General features: G+C 45.3%; 1 protein-coding gene across 1 annotated transcript in view; it reads left to right on the forward strand.

The window, feature by feature from the left end:
- SLC14A2 (solute carrier family 14 member 2) overlaps positions 1-22,708 on the forward strand; it is a 54,121-nt gene that overhangs the window by 2,697 nt on the left and 28,716 nt on the right. The window contains exons 2-9 of the mRNA XM_025931042.2: positions 3,142-3,322; positions 4,303-4,492; positions 8,886-9,014; positions 12,646-12,838; positions 16,778-16,925; positions 17,987-18,121; positions 19,825-19,874; positions 20,367-20,541. Coding sequence (XP_025786827.2) covers positions 3,142-3,322; positions 4,303-4,492; positions 8,886-9,014; positions 12,646-12,838; positions 16,778-16,925; positions 17,987-18,121; positions 19,825-19,874; positions 20,367-20,541 — 1,201 coding nt within the window. The remainder of the gene's footprint in view (positions 1-3,141; positions 3,323-4,302; positions 4,493-8,885; positions 9,015-12,645; positions 12,839-16,777; positions 16,926-17,986; positions 18,122-19,824; positions 19,875-20,366; positions 20,542-22,708) is intronic.

Below are 22,708 nucleotides of genomic sequence, written 5' to 3' on the forward strand. Positions count from 1 at the left end.
ATATATAATATTAACTGTGGGTTTTTAGTAGATATCCTTTATTAAGTTGAGAAATTTCCTTTCTATTCCTGGTTTTTTGAATGTTTTTATCAGGAAAGGTTGTTGAATTTTTCAAGTGGTTTTTCTGTGTCTATTGAAACAATCATGTGGGTTTTTTTCTTTTATACTTTCAATAGTAATAATTGCTTGATTTTTTTATACATTGAAACAGTCTTGAATTCTGAGAATAAATCCCACTTGGCCATCATTCTTTTTATATGTTACTGAATCTGGCTTGGTAGTGTTTTGTTAAGGATTTTTGCATCTATATTTATAAAGCAGATTGATCTGTAATTTTCTTTTTTGTGATGTCTTTGTCTGGCTTTGGTGTTAGGGTAATACTAATACTAGCTTCACAGAATGTGATAAGAAGTATTGCCTTCTCTTCTGTTTTTTGAAAAATACTGTTATTAATTCTTTAAAGATTTGGTAGAATGTACAGCCATCTGCACTTGGGCTTTTCTTTGTGGGAAGTGTTTTGTTTGTTGTTTTTGGTTTTGCTTTACTAATATAATTTACTTTGTTATAAGTCAGCTCAGATTTTTCTGTTTCTTCTTGAGTCAGTTTGGTAGTTTTTGCCTTTCTAGGAATGTATCCAGTTCACCTAGGTTATCTGATTTGTTAGCACACAATTATTCATTTCTTTAGAATCCATTTCTTTATAACATTTTTAATTTTTTTAATGTTTATTTATTATGAAAGAGGGAGAGAGTGTGTGAGAGGGGGAGGGGCAGAGACAGCGGGAGACACAGAGAATCTCAAGCAGGCTCCTCACTGTCAGCGCAGAGCCTGATGTGAGGCTCAATCCCATGAATCATGAGATCATGACCTGAGCTGAAATCAAGAGTCAAACAACTGCCTGAGCCACCCATGCACCCCAACCCATTTTATTTCTTGAAGGTTGGTAGTCATGTCTCGTCTTTCATTTCTGATTCTAGTAATTTCAATCTTCTTTTCTCGTCTTGGTCAATCTAGCTAAAAGTTTGTCAATTTTGACCTTTACAAAGAACCATCTTTTAGTTTCAATGATTTTTCTGTATTTTTCATTCTCTATTTCATTTATTTTCTTGATAATCTTTGTTATATCCTTCACTCTACTTGCTTTTGGTTTAGTTCACTGTTATTCTAGTTTCTTAAAGTGGAAGTTTAAGTTGTTGATACAGAATATTTCTCTTTTTAGCACAGGTCTTTATACCTACAATTTCCCTCTAACACTGATTTAGCTGCATCCCATAAGTTTTGTTTTCATTCATCTCAGAGTAGCTCTTAATTTCTTTTCTGATTTCCTCTTTGATCCATTGATTATTTAGGAGCGTGTTGTTTAATTGCCACATCATTTCCCAAATTTCCTTCTGCTTTTGATTTCTAAATTCACTCCATTATGGTCAGAAACATGATTTCAATCCCTTTAAATTTAGTGATACCTTTTTATCGGTAAAAATGTTTTACTTATCCAACTTCGAGCTGTATTACAAAGCTGTAATCATCAAGACAGTATGGTACTGGTACAAGAACAGACACTCAGATCAATGGAACAGAATAGAGAACCCAGAAATGGACCCACAAATGTATGGCCAACTAATCTTTGACAAAGCAGGAAAGAATATCCAATGGAATAAAGACAGTCTCTTCAGCAAGTGGTGCTGGGAAAACTGGACAGCGACATGCAGAAGAATGAACCTGGACCACTTTCTTACACCATACACAAAAATAAACTCAAATTGGATGAAAGACCTCAATGCAAGACAGGAAGCCATCAAAATCCTCGAGGAGAAAGCAGGCAAAAACCTCTTTGACCTTGGCCGCAGCAGCTTCTTACTCAACATGTCTCTGGAGGCAAGGGAAAAAGGTTTTACTTATCTTATGGCCTAACATATGGTCTATACTGGAGAAGGTTCCATGTGTGCTGTAAAAGAATGTGTATTGCCTTTATAGAAGAGAGAATTTTTGAAGATCCTTACTCCACCGTTTTCATTGATATCCTCAAGACATTTAAGTTTTAATGTAGGAAGGAAGTTGGGGAAATCTATAGACCATCAGCATACAATAGAAGTATAATATGAGCCACACATGTTTGTTCAAATGTCTATTAGCCACATTTTTTAGAAGTAAAAAAAAGCAGTTATTTGATTATATAGTCAGTATAAAGTATCGTTGAGATATTTTACACATTATTTTTTCATAGTAAGTCTTCAGAATATACTTAGAGCACATCTCAATTCAGATTAGCCACATTTTAAGTGTTCAATAGCCACAGCTATTGGCTGTGATATTGGACAGTGCAGTTTAAGAGCAAGCAGTCCTGAACTAGGAGGCCACAGATAGAACCAAGGGCAGATAAACTTGGATGGGGAAGATAATTTACCTTTATTTCACTAACCTCCAATGAACTTTAGTACTTATTTCAATTATAAATATAAATAATGAACTATAACCATATCAGTAGCACCTGAGATTGTTGTCATTGTCACAGATTGGGCTCCCCTAGAAAGCTGACTTTGAGATGGTGATTTTCATGTAAGAAGTTAACTGGGATGTGCCTTTGCAGTCAATAGTTGTAGAAGAGGAAGGGCAACAGGATTAGGCGAAGAAGTTGGGCAATAAGGGCCCCAGGTGACCCTATGGTCAGCTCTAGATCTCAAGCAGCCCTTTAAAGTTGTCCTGAGTTGGGGTGAAGAGGCCCCACTTATTCACTCACTGCTACTTTGAAATTATAATAGATATTGGACTGGCTGTACCTATATGTAGATCATAGGATTTTTTTTAATATTGTAATAACTGCTTCAGTATAACTGGTTTTCTTTGCTATACTATTTATTTTATCCATTTCCAAACATTATTCTGGAAAGAAGTCCACAGCCTTGCCCAGCTGCCACCAGGGATCCATGGCACAAAAGTCTATGAAACCCAACTGTGAAGAATGTGTAGTGGTCCTAGGAAGAGCTGGCCTGTGTGCAGCACTCTGGACCACAATAGAGAATGGACACATGTCTTATGATCATTTGTCTTTATCAGGACACCTGCCAACCTTCCCTATCCCCAAATGCCCTTGCTCTCAAAAAGCTGTATTATTTGATAGTTTGTCATGACTTCTCTTAAAAGGATCTCTGGTCATCCAATGAAGACAGCCATATTGTGAAAATGGAAAAACTCAATGAAAGGAGTAAAAGGAGAGAAAGCGGGGCAGCTCATCGGGGCTCTACAGGCTTGGGGGGCATCAGCCTCTTCCAAGCAGTGGGATACCTCACAGGGGACATGAAGGAGTGCAGGAGCTGGCTGAAAGGTAGGCAAAGTCCCAGGAAAGAAGCAGCCGGGCTGGGCCAGGGAGACAGCCCTCCCTCAGGTGTGAGTGGAGGAAGCTGCTCCCTCACTCACCCGTTGAGAGGACTCCCACAGTTGGAGTACTCACACCCTGAGTTGACTCTGGATGGGTCCAATGTACCCTGCTAACTTGGAATTCCCATGGAGTTTCAGAATTAAATACACTTCACTAATTTTAGTGCTTTGCAAATTCTTTGCCCCTATGTGGAATAGATACAGGACAACCACTTAGTGGTATATAAGTCATTTCCCAAACAAGCTGTCATTCCTTCCCTTGTTCCATGGCCATTTATTATGTGCCAAGAAAATATTGACATCACCCTCCACCATGTTCCAAGGCTCTTTCTTTCCTTTCAACGTCCTTCTTCTCCTAGTTTACCTCAACTAAATACTGCAACAAACAGCCCTTCCCTCCCCAATCACACCCTCATAGGCTGTCCTGGAAACCAAACCAGAATGTATGTTCCCTCTTCTTGACCTGGCTTCCCCCAGGTCCTAACTCAATACTGATTCCATAGCTGAGCTAAAGCCATTTCCTTTCCAGCTCCTTTTCTCCAGATGACTTTCTTTGCTGCTCAGATACCAGTTCTCAACTGAGTCATACGGCACAACACAAAAAGAGGGTTTCCCTGCCTCCTCACCCCTTCCCTTGGACCAATAAATTTCCCTTGGAATGCTCCTGAGGCTTCCTTGCCAACCAAGTCGAGGGCTGGAACGGCGTTAAATTGGTCTCAGCACGATGCCTCAGTCTGTACGGCAAAAACTAACACCCACTGTGGACTGATTGCCTAGCCACTCAGAGACTTGGGCTAGGTGCCAGACCAAACGAGAGGAAATGTCCTGGCTCGTGCATCCTTGTTTGCCTTGGTTGCCACGCCAACCAGTGGTCCAGCAGGGAAGCACAACTGGGACTCTGCTGATGGCTCTGCCTGTCTCTTTCAGATAAGCCACTGGCCCTCCAGGTTACAGACTGGGTCCTGAGGGGCACTGCTCAGGTAATGTTTGTCAACAACCCTCTCAGCGGACTCATCATCTTCATAGGGCTTCTGATCCAGAATCCCTGGTGGACGATTGCTGGGGTGTTGGGGGCAGTGGTCTCAACCTTAACTGCCCTCGCCTTGAACCAGGACAGGTGGGTGCCTGTCTGCAGTGGTCGTGGGGTCTTGGTTAGACAGATAGAGAAGTGTGTCCCTGAGTGATCAGCCAACGTTATCCTACCAACCAGCCCAAGTCTCCTAAAGATTAACCTTGAACAGGTCACTGGAGGTCTCTACAGAATTAAACCACTCCTGTGCTCAAAGCAAGTGACAGCACTAAGCTCCTTTTGACGGTAGATCCTTCTGGAAACATTCCCTATGAGGCGGATGCAGAGGAACTCTTAAACTGTTCTTCCCTTATGGAACCTACAGTCTGGTTGACTAACAGGCAAGAAATGTCCCAGAATAATATGAGACGGTATATACCGGAGAGCTCAGAGAAGACAGATGTTTCAGAGTGTTTTGGGGCTGGGGGTATGAGAGAGGGTGGCCTTTGAGCTGGAAACATGGGATCTGAGAGAGAGAAGGAAGGTAGAGTGGGGAGGGCAGCGTGGAGGTGGGAGACAGCTAGAGGAGGGCCCCTCCAACCCAGTGCAGAGCTGGGAGACAGCTAGAGGAGGGCCCCCCCCCCAACCCCGCACTGGTAGCCGCAAAGTCCAGGAACAATAACGAGTAGCATTTTCTGGAACTGGACCATTTTCTCAGACTTTGCCCCATGCTGTTCCAACAGTTCCCAAATTTTCCTGATGGCTAGAGTCACCAGGGCTGGCTGTTAAGAAATGTGACTTCTCCACCCCAACCACTTCTGTTCCCTCAGATAGTCCCATTCAGTGGGTCTGGGAGGGGATGTTTTTAACAAGATCCTCCTGGATGCTTCTGATCATCAGAGAAGTTTGGGAATGCTCATGTTTTTAGTGTTTTTCAGTTTGGGGTCACCAATCCGTTTGTGGATCATGAATCAATTGGCAACAGCATTTTTAAAAATTAAAATAATAAAATAAAATAGATTAGAGTAATTCACGTGTAGGATATTTTGTGACATTTTTGTTTCATTAATGTTGGGATGTGTTGTATATGTGGGGGGTGGGTGAGGTTAGGGAGACTGAGAGAGAGAACTGAGTCATGCTCCTTACCGCGGTATTCCCTCCTTACCGCGGGTTACTGTCAAAAAGATTGAAAAGCACTGTCATGCCTTGTTACATGTGAGTCTTGCCATCACATCACCAGGCAGACAGTGAAAGTAGGAGAAAGACTGGGAGGAGCAGGTATTCACCTAAGGTGCCACAGTCAGTGAGTAGCAGGGCTCGGGCTGCAACACAAAGCCTGCATCTTCTAGGCTGAAGGTCAGTACTGTCCTTGTCATACAGACAGAGTGTGGACAGCAAGGCCAAAGGGCCCCTGGTGAACCCAGGGGATGGGGAGTCATCAGAGTTGGTTGTGTTGTGACCAGCATCACACTTCACCCAGGCCTACCTCACATTCCAGATGCCACCAAGGCAAATTTGTGAGTCAGTTTGTCTCCCCTGAGAAGCCATTCATGCACCTCTGAGGTGGCATTAGGGGAGCACTCTGATTCTAGCAAGCCAGGAGGCCATGACAAATTGGATGAAGGAGAGGCTGAATTATTTTGTGTGCAGGTCTGGTGAGTGACATAAAAAATAGGCTCCAGCCAGGACTTTCTGTCTCTCTTTAACCCAGTAGGTTCCCTATTCCTTGTTTCCAGTTACTTGTCATCTCATGGGCGGCTGGCACAGAACTGGCCCCTGACAAGATTAACTCTTGTCTCACTGCTTCATCACTGTTGGGTAAAACACCAGGGGTGAACTCTGTCCAGCCCACCAGCTCCTTAGCTATGTGACCTTGGGCAAGTACTTCCCCTCCTGGCTCCATTGTCCTCATCTGTGAGATCTGCTGCTTACTGGCTCACCTTCAAGGAGCCAAAGCCCCTTCATGCTCTGACTTCCCTCTTGACCATAATCTACTGGTAAATTTGCCAAGCCATTCAGAGAGTTGCTTCATGGACTTCAGTACTATGGAGGAGACACACACCTAATCCTCCCAAACATTTTAGTAAGACTAGTGTGTGCCAGTTTGGCTTCCAGAGATTTCTCTGCTGGGGCCCACCACATCTACCACTCAGCATCACACTGTTCCCACCTAAGCATTTTTGCTTCTGCCTGTCTAATCCTACCATTCCTTCAAATCCTCCTCCTACAGGGAGCCACCCCTAATTATCCCAGTGCTCTCTGAACCCTCCCTTCTCACTGGACAACCACAGAACATACCCTGGTACTATATGGGTTGGCTCTCTAATTATTTTCTGAGTCTTCTCTCCCTGGCTGTGTTCTAAGCATGTTCAGGACAGGAAGTCCATTTTGAATGTTTCATATTCTACTACTATGTCAAGAAAAGATTCATTGCTGGTAGGTCAGTACCATGTTCTATACCATAGGTTCAAAACTCTAGACACCCTACACAATATCCACACATAAATCCTTCTGAGGAGCCCTGACTTCACCACTGTCCCCAGCAAATCACTGACACAGCTACATGATCTAAATATAACCCCCACCATCCCTCTCTACCCCCCACCCCTGTTCCCCTGACCACCGCTACTTCCTGTCCACCAGTCCTACTCCCCTCCTCCTCCTCCATCAGCCCATGTCCCCCCTTATCCCTGTTACCCTAACCCCGCTACCCCAGAGACTGTAGCTCACAGAGAGTAACTCAAGGTCAACAGCACTAATGCTGCAGTCCTGAAGGAATGTGGTCCTAATGAAGATCTTTTTGGCATTGGGGTTAAACCAAGTTTTACATATTTGATAGTCAGAGCAGATATAAGGTAATGGGTTTCATTCTGACAACCAAACCCGGAAGCCACCAAAGTTTTGGTAGAGAAGTGTTCTGGGAGGGGACTTCCACAGAGAGGGGTTCTAATTTTGTCTCCCCTGGGCTCCCTTGTTTGATTCCTGCTATGCCCACTGCACCCTGCCACTGGGACTACAGGACAGCCCCCAGTATGGGTCAGCCATTTTTTTTCTCAGCTTGCCTGAAGCAACTAGTATTAAAACCAAAAAAGTACTAAATCCTAACACTGAACAGAAATGGGAAAATACAGATAAAATGCACACACACACACACACACAGACTTAAAACTAATTATTTTCCCAAAACATGGGTTTCTGCTTTTTAGGTAGATTTTCTAGTCCCAAGGAGATAGATTCCAAACCCCAGCATTCTTCCCTCCCAGCCACTCTTCCACCCACCTCATCCTCCCCACCCCCTACCCCAACCCCCGTCTCCAACTGCCCCATATGTTTATGGCCTCAGGAGCAGCCAGCCCTCTAACCAGTGTCCCATACAAGTGTCCCCACACAGTGCCATGTGTTCAGCTTTTCTTGTTGGAAACTGTCTAGAGATACCTCCTCCCACCCTCCAGCTCTTCCCACTCTCCTCAGTCTAGCTGAGCTAATCTCCTGGCCACTCCAGAGCTGAAAGCTCCCCTCATTCCAGACCCAAGCCATGGCCTCTGCCAGGCAGGAGCCATCCTCTAGCCAGAATGCCCTTCTTCCCTCCTTATGCTTCTGGATGCCCTTGCTGGGCAAAGACAATCAGTCTGTGAAAAACTTTAGCATGTACACACACCCATTCAACAACCAAGCAAGGCCTAGAGCCCTCTGTGCACCAGACGCTGTTTTCTGTTACACTGATGTCAGACAGACAAGTTCCAGCCTGGACAACTTACAGTCAAGGGCAGGACAGAGCACAGTACACAAACCTCATGCTCTGGCAGGGGTCTTGCAGTGATTTGCCCAGTCCCTCCTTCACCCTGTTCCCCATCCCCCAGCCAGCTGAGCCATGGGAAGGGTCAAGGGCAGGGTTTATTAGCATCAGGGAGAGAAGTTTAGGAGCACATAGCCTTCCCTGATGAAACAAAAAGAAAGGATAGACTCAAGCTTGGATTCTCCCCACCGCTGGGCCCCTCCCTATCCTGCTGTGGGGAGAGGCTTTTGTGCATCCCCAGCGGGTTCAGCTTGTCCACTCTGGGACACAGGCCAACTGCAACAATTACAGCTTCACACGATGCAGTCAGATGCACTCTGTCCTCCCCCTTCTCTCCCACCCCTCCTCCCTGTCTCCTACACACACACACACACACACACACACACACACACACACACACTTTCCCTGGTGTCATACCTCAGGTTTCTATTAGATCTCTCACTAAACTTAGCAGTCTGAGACCCCCTGAGAAGCCAAGAGGGAGCTTAGACACAGTGAGAAGACAAAGTGCATACTTTAATTCTAGAACGGCAAGGTAATCAGGGCCGTGTGTGTGTGCATGTGTGTGTGTGTCAGATCTAGGAAGGCACTAGCAGCTGTGTGACTGCCCAACACTCAGGAGTAAGCTGACTTTCTTCTGGGAGTACCAGGGAGGGCCCTACAAGCCCCACCAAATTCAAATGCAATGTAACTGCCCCCACCCAGGTCTGCCATTGCCTCAGGCCTCCACGGGTACAATGGAATGCTGGTCGGACTACTGATCGCTGTGTTCTCTGAGAAGTTAGACTATTACTGGTGGCTTCTGTTTCCTGTGACCTTCACAGCCATGACCTGGTGAGATGCCTCCTTCTTTCTGCTCACAGACCCGCAGGGCCCCGTGGTGCTTGCATCTTACACTGGATGGGGACATGTGCCCTCCTGGAGCCTAGTGTCTTCAGAGTCAGGCTGGCTCTGACACGTGGCCACAAGACATGGTGGCGTGGCCACAAGACATGGTGAAAATCCATCAGTTTGATTGCAACACAGCAGATCATTTTTTTTTATTTTGGAATAACAGGGATCCTTTAGAGCAGCAGTGACCACAGGTGTTTTATTGTGCTAATAATCTTCCTTGAATCTTAGGTTTAATAACAAAAGGTAACCTTTATTGAATATTTCCTGCAAGACAAGCCCTGTGCTCAGCCAGGTAGGGTTATTTTTGTCCCCAGTTTACAGAAGAAAAGAACAAGTCATGAAGAGGTTAAGTAACTTGCCCCAGGCCATACTTTTACAAAATTTTTGATGATGAACCCAGAGTCTGCAACTGTTAAACTCCAGGCTACATGGGAATTATCTAAACTGTGGCCTGACCAAGATGGAAAAGCTAAAAACTCACTTGTGATAGAATCAGAACTCTCTTGGAGAAGAATGTCTATAGTGAAAGCATAGGATCTTTGAACAAGAAACATCAGTTGAGATCTTGCTGTACAATCACTTCATTCTGCAAAGGAATAAAAAAGTCAAGAGAAAGGGTCTTGGGAACAAATATTTGTTGAGATGAGGGGTGTGCTGTGGCTCAGCTCACCTGGATCTTGGGCAGGTCTTTGCTACCTGATGCTATCATTCTTATGCATGCCGTCACCAAAGAGCAGGAGCCCAAGGTGACCCATGTCCTCCAGTCTGTGCCCCACAGCTGTGAGACATGCTAACTCATTTTCAACACCTCTAAGAAGTACATATCTTTCTTAGATTTCTGGAGTCACTAAAACAGTTAGTTTAAGTACTAATTTATTAAGTTTCAGTTTATTACTTTTTAGCAGTGCTTGTAAATAAATTACTACATTAAGCATTTTGGGAAATTTATGTTTCTTCTCAGGGTTTCTGTGTTTCTGAATCCATTGGGACAAAAACTATAGCAGTCATTTCTATGGGGATTTCCTCAATGCCCCGCACCTGCCCCCATGTAAGGCACAGGAGACCCTGTCTTCATTTGCATACATTTGGTTTATAACAAAAGAGTAAGCCTCTCATGTCAAGATTTGATCATTGCTTTGAAGAAAGCAAAACAGAGCAAGTGAGACAGAGAGGGATTCCAGACGTGAGTGGTCAGGGAAGGCCACTTTCAGGAAGGAGCATTCATGCTTTCCCCTAAATGATAAAAGGCACTTGCCATCTGAAGATCTAGTGAAGGACGTTGCAGACAGCGGTGGTGGCATGTGCAGACCCCAGCTGGAGGAGTGCCCCATGTTCAGGAAACAAGACCAGCGGGGGCTTATGCCCAGTGAATGAAGGAGGAATGGAGGAGGTGAAGGCAGAAGTAAATGAGGGCTAGACCCCGTTTGCTTTGAGGATCCAGTAGGCTTTTGTATTTTTATTACAACTGTGATGGGAAGCAGTTAAAGGGTTTTAAGCAGAGATGTGATAGGATATGGTTTAAATTTAAACAAATCGCTCTGCTTGCCTTGTGGAGAATGGATTTTAACTGGAGCAAGAGCAGATGCTGGAAGCAGAATCAGGAACTCACAGAGAGATGAGAGTGGTCTGGACAAGGGTGATACACAGGAAGGTGGTTGGGTTTAGGATGTATTTTAAGGAAGGTAAAGGCAACAAGACTCTCTGGGAGGCTGTGGAGTTTGGGGGGTGGGAAAGAAAAGAGGATTCAGTACACTCCTATAGTTTGCCTGAGCACCTGGATTGATGGACAAGACTAAGAGAAAAACAGGTTGGTGGTAGGAGACAAGGTGTAAATCAAGAGTTCTGACAGACATATTAGGCTATAGACTTCCAAGTAGACATGTTGACAAGGTAACTGGATGTACAAATCCAGAACTTTGATATGGTCAAGATTTGGAGGGCAGAAGTATACAGAAGACATTTTGTCCATGGGACTAAAAGATATCACCCAGAAAAAGAAGATGAAGAGAAGACCCAAGGCCGAGCCATAGGATATTCCAGTATCTAGATGACTGGGAGAAGAGAGAAAGAACCACAAAGAAGTGACAAGGAGCAGCTGGAGAAGTAGGAAGAAAGCTAAGAAAGGGCAGTATCATGGTAGCCCTGACAGAAAATATTTCAATCCAGTTGGAGCATCCGATTATCAAATGAAGGGAGCAGGGAATGGCCATAGATTTGGTAGGATAGATGTCATTAGTGAACTGGACAAGAGCCACTTGCATGGCATGGAAAGAACACCCACCTGATTGGAGTGGATTTAGGAAAGAAAGGGAGTGGAAAGATTGACCATAGCAATCTGTTGAGGAATATTTGTTATGAACAAGGGCAGGGAAGTGGGGCAAAATAGCCAGAGGGGACATCGGATTAGAGGAGGAGGGTGTTAATAGGAAGAAGATACTAAAGCATTTTGTAAACTTATGAGAGTGTTCCAGAGATAAAGGAGAGACTGCACCTGCAGGAGAGAGAGGAGAGAATTGCAAGAGTGAAGTCTTTGAGACAGATTGGATCTTGAAGCACAAGAGTAAGAATTGGCCCAATAAAGAAAGAGGAATACTTTCATTATGTGACAAAGGCAGAGAGGAAAACTATGTAGGAGCTGGGCAATTGGAGTGTAGAGCTTATGGTTGGGAAAATGAAGCATTTCTCATCTTGTCATTTCTATTCTTTTATTCTCAACAAGTTGGAGAGTTAATTTGTATGGACTGTGTAGTAGGGTTTTCAGGCAGTCATAAATGCCCATTGGAGACTCAAGGTCATGAATTAAAGGTAGACCAGTCAGCCAGATCATGTGATTTCATGTTTTGTCCCAACAGCTCTTTGAGTGTGAAGACGTAGGGTGTTAAGTGTCTACGGTGGCTTGTCCTTTCGAGGAAACTAAAGTTCAGGGAGATCATTACCTAATGCTGCTCACTCAGCCTATAAATGTAGGAGTTAGGATTTGCACCCAGCTACATCTGCTTCCAACATGCCTGCTTCTCCCAAGGAAGAGGCCGAGAAAAGAGAGGACACAAACAACTGAAGGTTTCATCTTCATATGGTGGCTTCCAGAGTAGCTCAAAGCACTTCAGCTGAATCAAGCCCACACATTACCTTTGTGCCATAGCAGCTGCCTCCTCCAAGACCAGGCTTCTAAAATGTTATCACAGTGCAGGAGAGTAGCTGTTGTACATCCTGATGATTCAAGGGCAATACACATTATTTTCTAAGGATTACGTTTTGTTTAATTTTCTTAGTTTAAGAAACAAGCAAATATTTAAATTATAAAGGTTTATATTCAAGTATTATATTTGCTATTCAAGTATAATTTATAATATATTCAAGTATATTTATACTTTAAAAATGCATCTCTCAAAGATTCACCTTAAATGGAACACCTTATCCCCAGTCCCAGATAAATGGACCACTAGAGTCTCAAAGGAGCCAGGAATGGCTGGGCCAAGGACAGGGGGGCACCATGGACAGAGCTGATGGGACAAGATGGTGTAGACCTAAGGATGAGCACAGATTAACCCTTTGTCTTGCTCATCTTCAGCCCAGTTCTTTCCAGTGCCTTGAATTCCATCTTCAGCAAGTGGGACCTTCCTGTCTTCACGCTGCCCTTCAACATTGCTATGACCCTGTACCTGGCAGCCACCGGCCACTACAACCTCTTCTTCCCCACAACACTGGTGGAGCCTGTGTCTTCAGTGCCCAATATCACCTGGACAGAGATGGAGATGCCCTTGGTAAGTTACCCAATGGCAGATGAGTGGGGACCCCTGCTTATACCACACACCTTCTTGATAACTGGTTTGTGGATTATCCAGGCTCTCAGCTTCTCCAGATGCATCTCCACCAGATGATGGTCATAGTAGAGAACAGGACAGAGAAAAAGGCTGCTGTACTTTCAACAAACCCTCATTGAAGGTCTGATATGTACCAGGCACTTTATCAGACACTAGGAATACACGGGGAATAAAAGGACAACAACTTCTCTGCCCTTGTGAAGTGTACTCTCTGTACAGGGAAACAGACAGTAAATAAGTGCATAGGTCAGTACCAAGTTAATTATACAGAATGGTAGGGTTCAGGGAAAAATACTCAAGAAGGTGGATGGTTGGGTGAAGGGGCCAGATACTAAAACAAATGTTTAAAATTAGGGTTTTAAAGGTCTTATCAAGAGAAGATAGGGATGAATTTTCATGTACTTTCCGTATCAGTGACTTTCAAGCAGGGGTGACTTTGCCCTCCTGGAGGGAGGAGGCAAAATTTAGACTGGGGGGAGGGGTGCTACTGGTATCAAAAAGTCAGGGATGCCACCAAACATGCTACTATTCACAAGACAGCCCTCCCCATAACCAAGAATTATCTAGCCCCAAATGTCAATAAATATCGAAGTTGAGAAACCCTGCTTCACATCCAACTATCACAAATGTACATATTCATTTATTCTACCAATCTCTAGACACTTGGGATAAAGGGATATAATAAAAGCCTAACACAAGATTAAATAGACAGAATTGTAAAATTTGGCCTTGTTCATGAACAATAGAGAGAGCTAACAGCTAAGGCTACGGCAAGCTTATTACGTATCAGACACTGTTCCAAGCCCTTGACTTCTGGACTTAATTTAACCCTCCTAATAGCCCAATGCTGTAAGTACTATCATCATTCCCATTCACAGATGAGAAAACTAAGGCACAGAGAAGGTTAGCTGCCCAAGCTCAAACTGCTGCTAGTGCCTGAATATAAAACCCAGGCAGCCTGATGTAGAGCCCAGGCTTTGACCCATCACCCACTTAGTCCCAGGTGAGACAGACACCCTCATCTGGAACAACCACAGTGAGGTGAAACCTGCTTCTCAATGCAGTTCACCCCTCATTAGGTACCGTGAAATATTAGAGAGCTCTTTACCTTCCTCAGAAATCTGTCCCCCTCCATCTTTCACCCATTGGTTCTAACTCGGCTGTTTAGAGTAATTCAGAATATTATTTCTATGATTGCCTTTTGAATACTTGCACATAGAACGACATCCTCAGTATTGTTTATGTAGTCTGCTTTCCCAGCCCTCACCACCCAGCTGAGCCCATCATCAAGATGGGCTGCTGGAGGCTCAGCTCCAGGGCCACCACTTGTGGGTGGGGAGGACAGTTCAGGGGTTTCAGGGTCAGCCACACTCGGACCTGAAGCTATCAGAAAAGGAAAGTCTTCCCTGCCCCTAGTGCAAATGCTAACTATGCAAAACCTTTTTGAATATTTTGTCTTTTCAAAGTTTTGTCTGGGGCAGGGGCTGGAGGGGCATCAGAGTCAGGGTTAGGATCTAAATCCAAGAGAATGGAAAAGACAGAACCCTGCATTGGAGGGAAAGCCCACTGTCTCAAGTAGAAAATGGCAGGGGCAGGAGCAGGGACAAAGCTCTAACTCTGAGGGGACTGTCAGTGATCATCAGCTGGCAGTTAGGCACATTGCCATAAGGGCACAGACCTGCAGTCCCTGAGCCCTACCCATGAGGCAGAGTCCCAGTAACAGCCTCGGGGGCATGGGTGTTGCCCATGGAGCCTCCCACCCTCCTCACTGAGGGGCACAGGATGGAGACGGCCACCTGCGAGAGATGCCTCTCATTCATCTTCAAAGTGAACAGAAAGTGGCAGCATGCAAATCCATATACCCTGAGGCACCAGCTCACCCACCACACCACTACTTTCACAGTGGGCTCCTTCTCTTCCACACCATCCAGGTCCCAACTCCCCTTCCCTCCTTGTCTTTTAAACAATGATGAGAATGACTTCCTTTTTGTTTAACTGGCCTTTCTTGTTACTAGAGGATTGTCGAGAGTAGGCAGTAGGAAGGATGCAGGGGCTCAGTAAATTTCCATGCACACCCGACTGCCCTTCACACCTTCACCCCAGGGTGTTGGAGAGCAGGTGGAAGGGAGGGGTGCCACCCCAGGGCCACAGTTCACCAAGCTAAAATATGGATCCCGGCAGAGGAAGGTGCTTTCTGAGCCCAGACTCTGTTCTGAGGCTACTTGTCCCTCATTCTTCTCATTCTTGACTGCTTGGGCTTCAAATCTGTGTTCCCAGACAGCAAGGGGGAAGTTGGAACCCTCTTTGCATCCTGCATGCCTCAGACTTTGGGAAGTCATGGAATATTTATTGAGTACATTTTCAGCCAGTACCCCACACTTAAGCTGAGTTCCCTGAACTGGCAGAAAGCATTCTCAGGGTTCCTTTAAATAAGATGCACACCCCCATCATTCCTGGCATGAGGCTCTAGGCTCTGGCCCAGACAGTGCTTGGTAATTGAAAGGCCACCCATCCAGAGACCAGGATGGGCAAAGCTTAAAAAGCTCTGTGGGACTCCTCAAACACTGTTCTCTAAAGAAATCAGACTGACTCCAGAATTAAATCAGGTTGTTAAAAAGTACAAAATTTCACCCAAAGGGAGATGTGCAATTAATTTCCAACATCTACAGCAGGTCATGTATAACTAACTCAGTGGTCCCCAAACTCAGTTGCACTTGGGAATCTCCTGAGGACCTGGTCATGCCCCATACCAGTTAAATCACAATGTCTAAGGAGGAGCCAGTCATCAAATTTTTTTTCTAGCATTTCCAATTTAGAGCAAAGTTTGGAAACTGCTGAGCTAATCAATACATATTTATTAAGCACCTATTATGTACCCCGCCATCAAGGAGCCTGGCCCTCAAAGAGGTCACATGACATAGTAATAGAGCAAAGACAGCAGAATTTTAAAGGTGGGAGATTATCTGCTATGGCAGCCTTCTCATGTTACAGAGAAGGGCACCAGAGCCCAGCATGAGGAAGTGACATACCCACCATCATTCCATGAGCTTGTGCAAAACTCCCCTGAAAGCTGGAGCCCTCAGCTCCCAGGCCAATACTCTTCCCTAGCCTGCCAATCTCCCTTCTCTCCTTCAGGCCCTCCTCTGTCAGATGTAGATGGTTCAGCTTGGGCAGAAAAAGGGCCATCTGACTCCCAAATTAGCCATCTACAATTACAACACCCTCAAATGACTCTCAAACTCGGGGATGTTTGGCTTTATTCTGTTTTTCAATGGTATACATATTATCTTTCTACAAATGCTAAGTGATCCTCGAGCAGGAGAAATGCCACCTCCTTCCCAGAGCCCCATAATACCCTAGGTAGCTCTGAATGTGCAGCAACCACCTCTAGACTAGGGGTCAAGCTCAGAGGCTCTAGCCTGGCCTTAGGCACCAATGATCTGGGTGACCTTTGATGAAATCAATCATCAAAATGGCCTAGAATATTTCCAATATTCCTGGAATACCTGTAGGATGTCAGAAGGTCTGGTGGAAATCCTCTAGTGCCCTGAAACTTCCAATGGCATTCTCAGGAGAGGGTGCCCTCTGGTTCTCTCAAAGCTCCTCCTCTCAAAGCAGAAGCCATGTGTCTTTCAGAAGCACCTGTGTTGGGAGGGTTTTGCATGGGGGATGCCAGATGCCTGCTAGGTGGTGGAGTGAGGAGCTATTTGTTCCAGCTCATGTCCTTCCTCCCAAGTTCTCTTCCACGCTAGAGGGCACCGCCATCATCCCGTTCCAACCCATTACCCCCACCAGGAATGGCTTTGTCCTGACCCTAAGGCCTGCTCTTTTCATTATGTGCCCACACTCCAGTGACCCCAGATTCTGTTGACTTTGCAGCTGCTACAAGCCATCCCCATCGGGGTTGGCCAGGTGTATGGCTGTGACAATCCCTGGACAGGCGGCGTGTTCCTGGTGGCTCTGTTCATCTCCTCGCCACTCATCTGCTTGCATGCAGCCATTGGCTCAATTGTGGGGATGCTAGCAGGTAGGACAGGGTCCCCTCTCTGCAGGGAGGACCTTGGGATAATTTTCCTGAGGTCATTCCATCCCTGCACAGGGCAAATAATCTAGACTTGTTATCTTCACTGGTGTTTTTGAACATTGTCAGGGGAGAGACTTATTTTTCCCTTTCTTGATTTTCCAAAGTGAGCAGACTGCCGCAGCAGGATATGTGGGGACACATGCAAGGGGCTGAAGACCTCATTGGCTACCTGAGCCCCTGGGAGCTGAGGGGTGGAAGGAAAGGGAGGGTCACTCAGAGGCCTGGAGAGCAGTAACAGACGGAGGAGTATAAATGACCCAGTGCTTTGAAATTTGGAGTAAACTAAAAGAAAACAATTTCTCAAAAACTGTATTCCTATTTGACAAATGTGATTTAATATTTCTGCGTGTAGGCATATGTATGTACATGCATTTATATATGTAAATATGCACAGTAGAGCCAGAAATTGGAGTCGGGCACATAGGACTAGGATCCTGTTGACTCATTCCAATGTTTTTCAGAAACATCTTGGAAGCAGAACTTTAAAAAAATCATTTGAAAATAATTTTGAATTTATCAAAAAATTATAAAAGTAAAAATGGTACATGAAGCACCCATAAATTCTTTGCCTGATTCACCTGTTGTTCACATCCTGTACTTCTATTTGTCTATCTCTATACATCTGTATGTGTATATACATACTTTTCCTCAACCATTTGAAGCAGACCTTTTTCACTTGAAAAGTTTCTTGCTAAAAATGCAGCTACTCAGACCAAAGGTGTGGAGAATACCTAGAATCCCAACGCCTTGACCTCCTCTCACCCTGAAAGTAGTCACACCTCTGTGTGAAATCTTCAAGCCACAGTTTGGGAACCACTGCTGTCCTCTTGTTGCTGGTTCCTGAAGACCAGATGCCATTTCTAGAGGCTCTTTTGATGGGATGGGGGAGGAGTGTGGGGAGGGGATAGCAGGAGTGAGGCCATCCTGAGAGCTGGCACCAGCCACGAGGTGGCCTTTGTGTGGGGACCCAGAACTGACCAGAAACGTCACACCTTGTTCCACAGCCCTGACGGTGGCCACGCCCTTCGAGACCATCTACATGGGCCTCTGGAGCTACAACTGTGTCCTCTCCTGCATCGCCATAGGGGGCATGTTCTACGCCCTCACCTGGCAGACGCACCTGCTGGCCCTCGTCTGTGGTGGGTATTTGGGGAAGCTGACCACCAGGTCACTCTGCAATTCCTTCCTTCCCTCCCTACTTGATTATGCAAAACCCATGAGGAACATCAATCGGAACTTGGTAGCAGTTCTAGAAGGACCTGTGGCTTGGGTCCCAATGGGGGACTTGAGGTTCCTCTTCTGTGAAATGGAGTCACAACCATGCTTACTGTTTTTTATTGACACAGTGTTGTAAGTTTCCAAGGAGATCACACATGCATTTCCTCAGGTGCTAGTGGCAGTGTTCCGGTATAATAACTTCATCCCACAACCTTTTAGAGAACACCATGTAGTGCCACGCCCTAGGCTATGCATGGAAGATACAGTGGTGACCACATTGTCATGAAGCCACATCTAGAGGAAGAGCAGTTATCACACAATCATTAAGGCTGTGATGTCTGAAACGATTATTACAAAGACCCAGTGAGATGACATACCTGGGAGCACTGAGGTGTCAGAAGATCACAACATGGGAGCTTGATTTCCATGGAGTAAGTAGTGCACTGTCCCAAGGGAAATGGGCGCGGGCGCTCTCAAAGCTGCACCCCAGCGCCACATACAAACTCAGTCCTCCCAGATCACTACCAGGCATAGATTGTCAGCCCATTGTACACCCTGGTACCCAGAAGGTTTAATGAACTTAATCTAAAACACAGCTACTGAGGGCAGAAGCAAGATTCAAACCCCAGCCTCATCTTTCCCCCAGTTTTCCTGCCCTGGAGTTACTTACGTTTTCTGGAAACAGCAGGACTTTCATAAGCAAAACTGGAGACAAGTAAAGGGCAGAATAACATTCAGAAGAACTTTTTCCCCGTTCATATGTGGAGACTGTAAATGACTTCCATGTATGTCTATTGTATTCCCCTCAGCAGCCAGCAAGGAGACAGTAGGCTCGGTAAATATCTGTCAAGTCAGAAGTGCCAGATATTTTGAAGCTAAGACTGTAACTGCCTTTGGTCTTTGGAGAAGTGGCACATTCCTGTGGCTAGAACCATCTGGGAAAGCTTTGCAGGGAGGACGGGGTTTATCTCAACGCTTCCAGGATGGGAATTGGGTAGGTAGAGACAGGGGAAGAAGGTGTTCTGGACAGAGGAACAGAAAGAGCAAAAATGCAGGGGCATAAGAAGCTTGTCCAGAAGCACAAGGGCGTGGTTGAGCTCCCCTACCTGTCCTGGGGGCCACACCCTACAGTGAACCCCGAAGCCTGGATCCTAGGGACAAGTTCACAGACCAGTAAGGTCCAGTTCTGGTAAGGCTTGGTGCGGGTCCAACAAGTTCTATCAGGGCCGCTCAGAATCTTGGATGGGAGGAGCCTTGTTGGGGGTTCATATAGTCTGACCACTCATTCCTAAGACAGATAATAATCCAGCCACACATCCCCAAGGTCAGCATGGACAAGCAAAAAATACTTACTGACCCCTGAGTGTATGCAAGACCACCATAGAAGTGCGGAGGAGAAAGAAGGCTTTAATCTCTGCCCTCAGAACACAGTCTGATGGGAGATTGGTCACACCTACCTGCAAAAAAAAAAAAAAAGCTACCATAATAATGTCAGGCAAATATGCCAGATGTCAGGATGTGGTGAGACACCAAGGCTGCTGGAGACAGTATAGGACCCCTGCCCTGGGGAAGAGGTGGGGGCAAACCCTGGGAAGCTGACTCCATGGTCCTTGTTTTTCCACAGCCCTGTTCTGTGCATACATGGGAGCAGCCCTGTCCAACATAATGTCGGTGGTAAGTCTGGATTCTCCTGAACATGCCTGTCCCAGCCAGGGCTTTAGGACATTTACAGTTTGTGAAAGAATCCTGAATGCATTCTGGTAGCTTGTATCCACACAATGCCTTTGTCAAGGTTTATCCAGGACAAATGTCCAGAGAAGGACTGGAAATTGCATATATGTGCCTGTGAGGTGTGTTGGAGGTGGCTGTGTGTGTGCACAAAAGAGTGGTATAACCAGCAGTGGAGAACCTAGATGGACAGATGGAGGTACTTGTGTGTGGCTGGATGTGGGAAGTCGTACCTAGGCTGATTTTCAACTCCATCATTAAAAGATTCTGATTGTGCCCAAAGGTACCAATATCTCAGATTCCTAGACCAAACTAACCTTATCTTATGAACCTAAAAACCAATGTCATCAATAGGGTCCTCAGCTGCTACCACAGCCTTCTCCCCCAGGGTCCCTGGAGCCTAGGACCATTTTCAGACCCCAATGCTTTTGCTTCCAGATTGGTGTGCCGTCAGGCACCTGGGCCTTCTGCCTCTCCACCCTCATCTTCCTGCTCCTGACAACCAACAACCCTGCCATCTATAAGCTCCCACTCAGCAAAGTCACCTACCCAGAGGCCAACCGCATCTACTACCTGACAGTGAAGAACATTGAAGAAGAGAAGTCCCCCAGCGGTGACTAGCCCATTTCTAGACTGAAATGCTCTTTGCCTGGACCTGGTGTCTGCTCCCTGTGGTCTCAACTCTGGGTCAATCAGCAACAGCACTCACCTTCTGTGCCTCTCCTTGCACCTGTGTAACCAAACACACCTGTACCTCCCTTATCCTGATGGCTGATTTTTCTCTCTCTGCACAGATCACCATAACTATCCATGTGTGACATTAGAGAATGTTGGTATGAGCTTGCTGGAGTTAGAAGTAAGACATGTGCTTTAAATGTCATTGTCTTAAAGCAAAAATGTTTCTATTTAGTCTTTTGGGAAGATGATTACAAGATGATCTTCTTGGCATGTTTAACTAAATAATAGATGCTGTAAAATTGAACTTGCTGAGTGGTTCCTAGGCAGATACAGAAACAGAGTGTGTGGAAATTCAGGGGATATGCACAAAGAGTTGAAGGTGCCTTAGTGCGCTTAGCTAGTGGTTGATGGGCACACCCAGCTTTACAAAAAAGAGGAATTTCACACTGATAGACTGTTAAAGTCAAAAGAGATAATTAGGGAATTGGGAGTGTCTAAATAGGATATTTCAAACATTCATTGGTCAGAGGAAAGGGCAAGATGATATCTAATAGCAGGAAGCAATTAATAAAGATTAGAATCCCATATATGAGTTTTATTATGGAGGATAAAATTATGAAGGATAAGCATTTCTTAGTATAAGTCAAACCAGCAACTTTGAGTAGAGATCTCAATTGAGAAAAGTATCTGATTTCAATGTGTGAAAATCTGGGGAAATTTATTTCATTTTCCTATTTGCTTATGGGTGTTGGAAGCTTTATCAAGTCTGTGATACTTAAAACAAATGGTTAGGGGCGCCTGGGTGGCGCAGTCGGTTAAGCGTCCGACTTCAGCCAGGTCACGCTCTCGCGTTCCGGGAGTTCAAGCCCCGCGTCAGGCTCTGGGCTGATGGCTCAGAGCCTGGAGCCTGTTTCCGATTCTGTGTCTCCCTCTCTCTCTGCCCCTCCCCCGTTCATGCTCTGTCTCTCTCTGTCCCAAAAATAAATAAACGTTGAAAAAAAAAATTAAAAAAAAAAATGGTTAGCCTGAGTAGGACCAACAATTATCCATGAATTTCATACTTTAACTTCCCAATTACAGCCATTAGCTTACATTCAGTCTTTATATGTAGATCAGGGCTCAGCAAACTTTTTCTGGAAAGGGTCAAATAGTAAATATTTTTTATTCTGTCTATAGAAAGACTCACTTGTGTCATTATAGCATGAAACAGTCTTGGACAACATATAAATGAATGAACATGGTTGTATTCCAAGAAGACTCTATTAAACAAACAAACTAGTTTGGACCCAAAAGCTGAACTTAGCCAGTGCCTGACATGGATGTTCAAATAATAATGGTTAGGAGCTTGTGGGCAGCAGGCCCATAGGACATCACCAAATTCTTTACAACAGACAGCCACATAACCATTTATATGCTGGGTGATACTGGAAGCTTTTTAGGAAAGTGAGATTACTATGGCCAGAATCTGGAAAATCTGAGGCTCTTTGATAGACCCCAGGCACTAGGGGCTACAGTTTTAAACAGGCTCTCCTCCCACGGAAATGTCTGGGAGCCACCCCTAAGCTTCCCCCTCCTCCATTCCCTCACTCTGTTTCCACCTCTGCCAACAGGCATACCACCATGAGAGCGGGGGAGAAACCTGACCTTTAGTACAGAAGTTTCCAGCAGGAAGAGCAGGGAGGCTCCTAGAATCCCAAGCTTGGAGGGGAGTAGTGGTGAGGGCCAGAGGGTCCTGCCATTCTGAGATGCATGAACCCCTCTATACAAAGGATGGGGGCTTCAGTTCCCTGCCAGGCTTCCAGGCAGGACTAAATTACCCAAAAGGGAGGGGAGAGCCACCCCCAAAACATTCTAACAAGAGATAACAGAACCAGTTGACCTGTTCATTCTTTATGGACAATTGCACCTGGAAACCTACTTAAGCCCAGGAGACTCTCCACCCCAAGAACTGGATCTGATGGGAGCTGTGTTTAAACTGTGCTTTGTATTGGATTTCCAGGACAGGAAAACTATTTGGGGGTGTATGTATGTATGTGTGTGTGTACTTGGACAAGAGTGTCTCTTGTCCGTTTCTTTCTCACCCCACGTCTCTGTCATTAACA

The sequence above is a fragment of the Puma concolor genome, chromosome D3, assembly GCF_028749965.1.
Source record: "Puma concolor isolate L17-30 chromosome D3, mPumCon1.1.hap2, whole genome shotgun sequence".
Taxonomy (NCBI): Eukaryota; Metazoa; Chordata; class Mammalia; order Carnivora; family Felidae; genus Puma; species Puma concolor.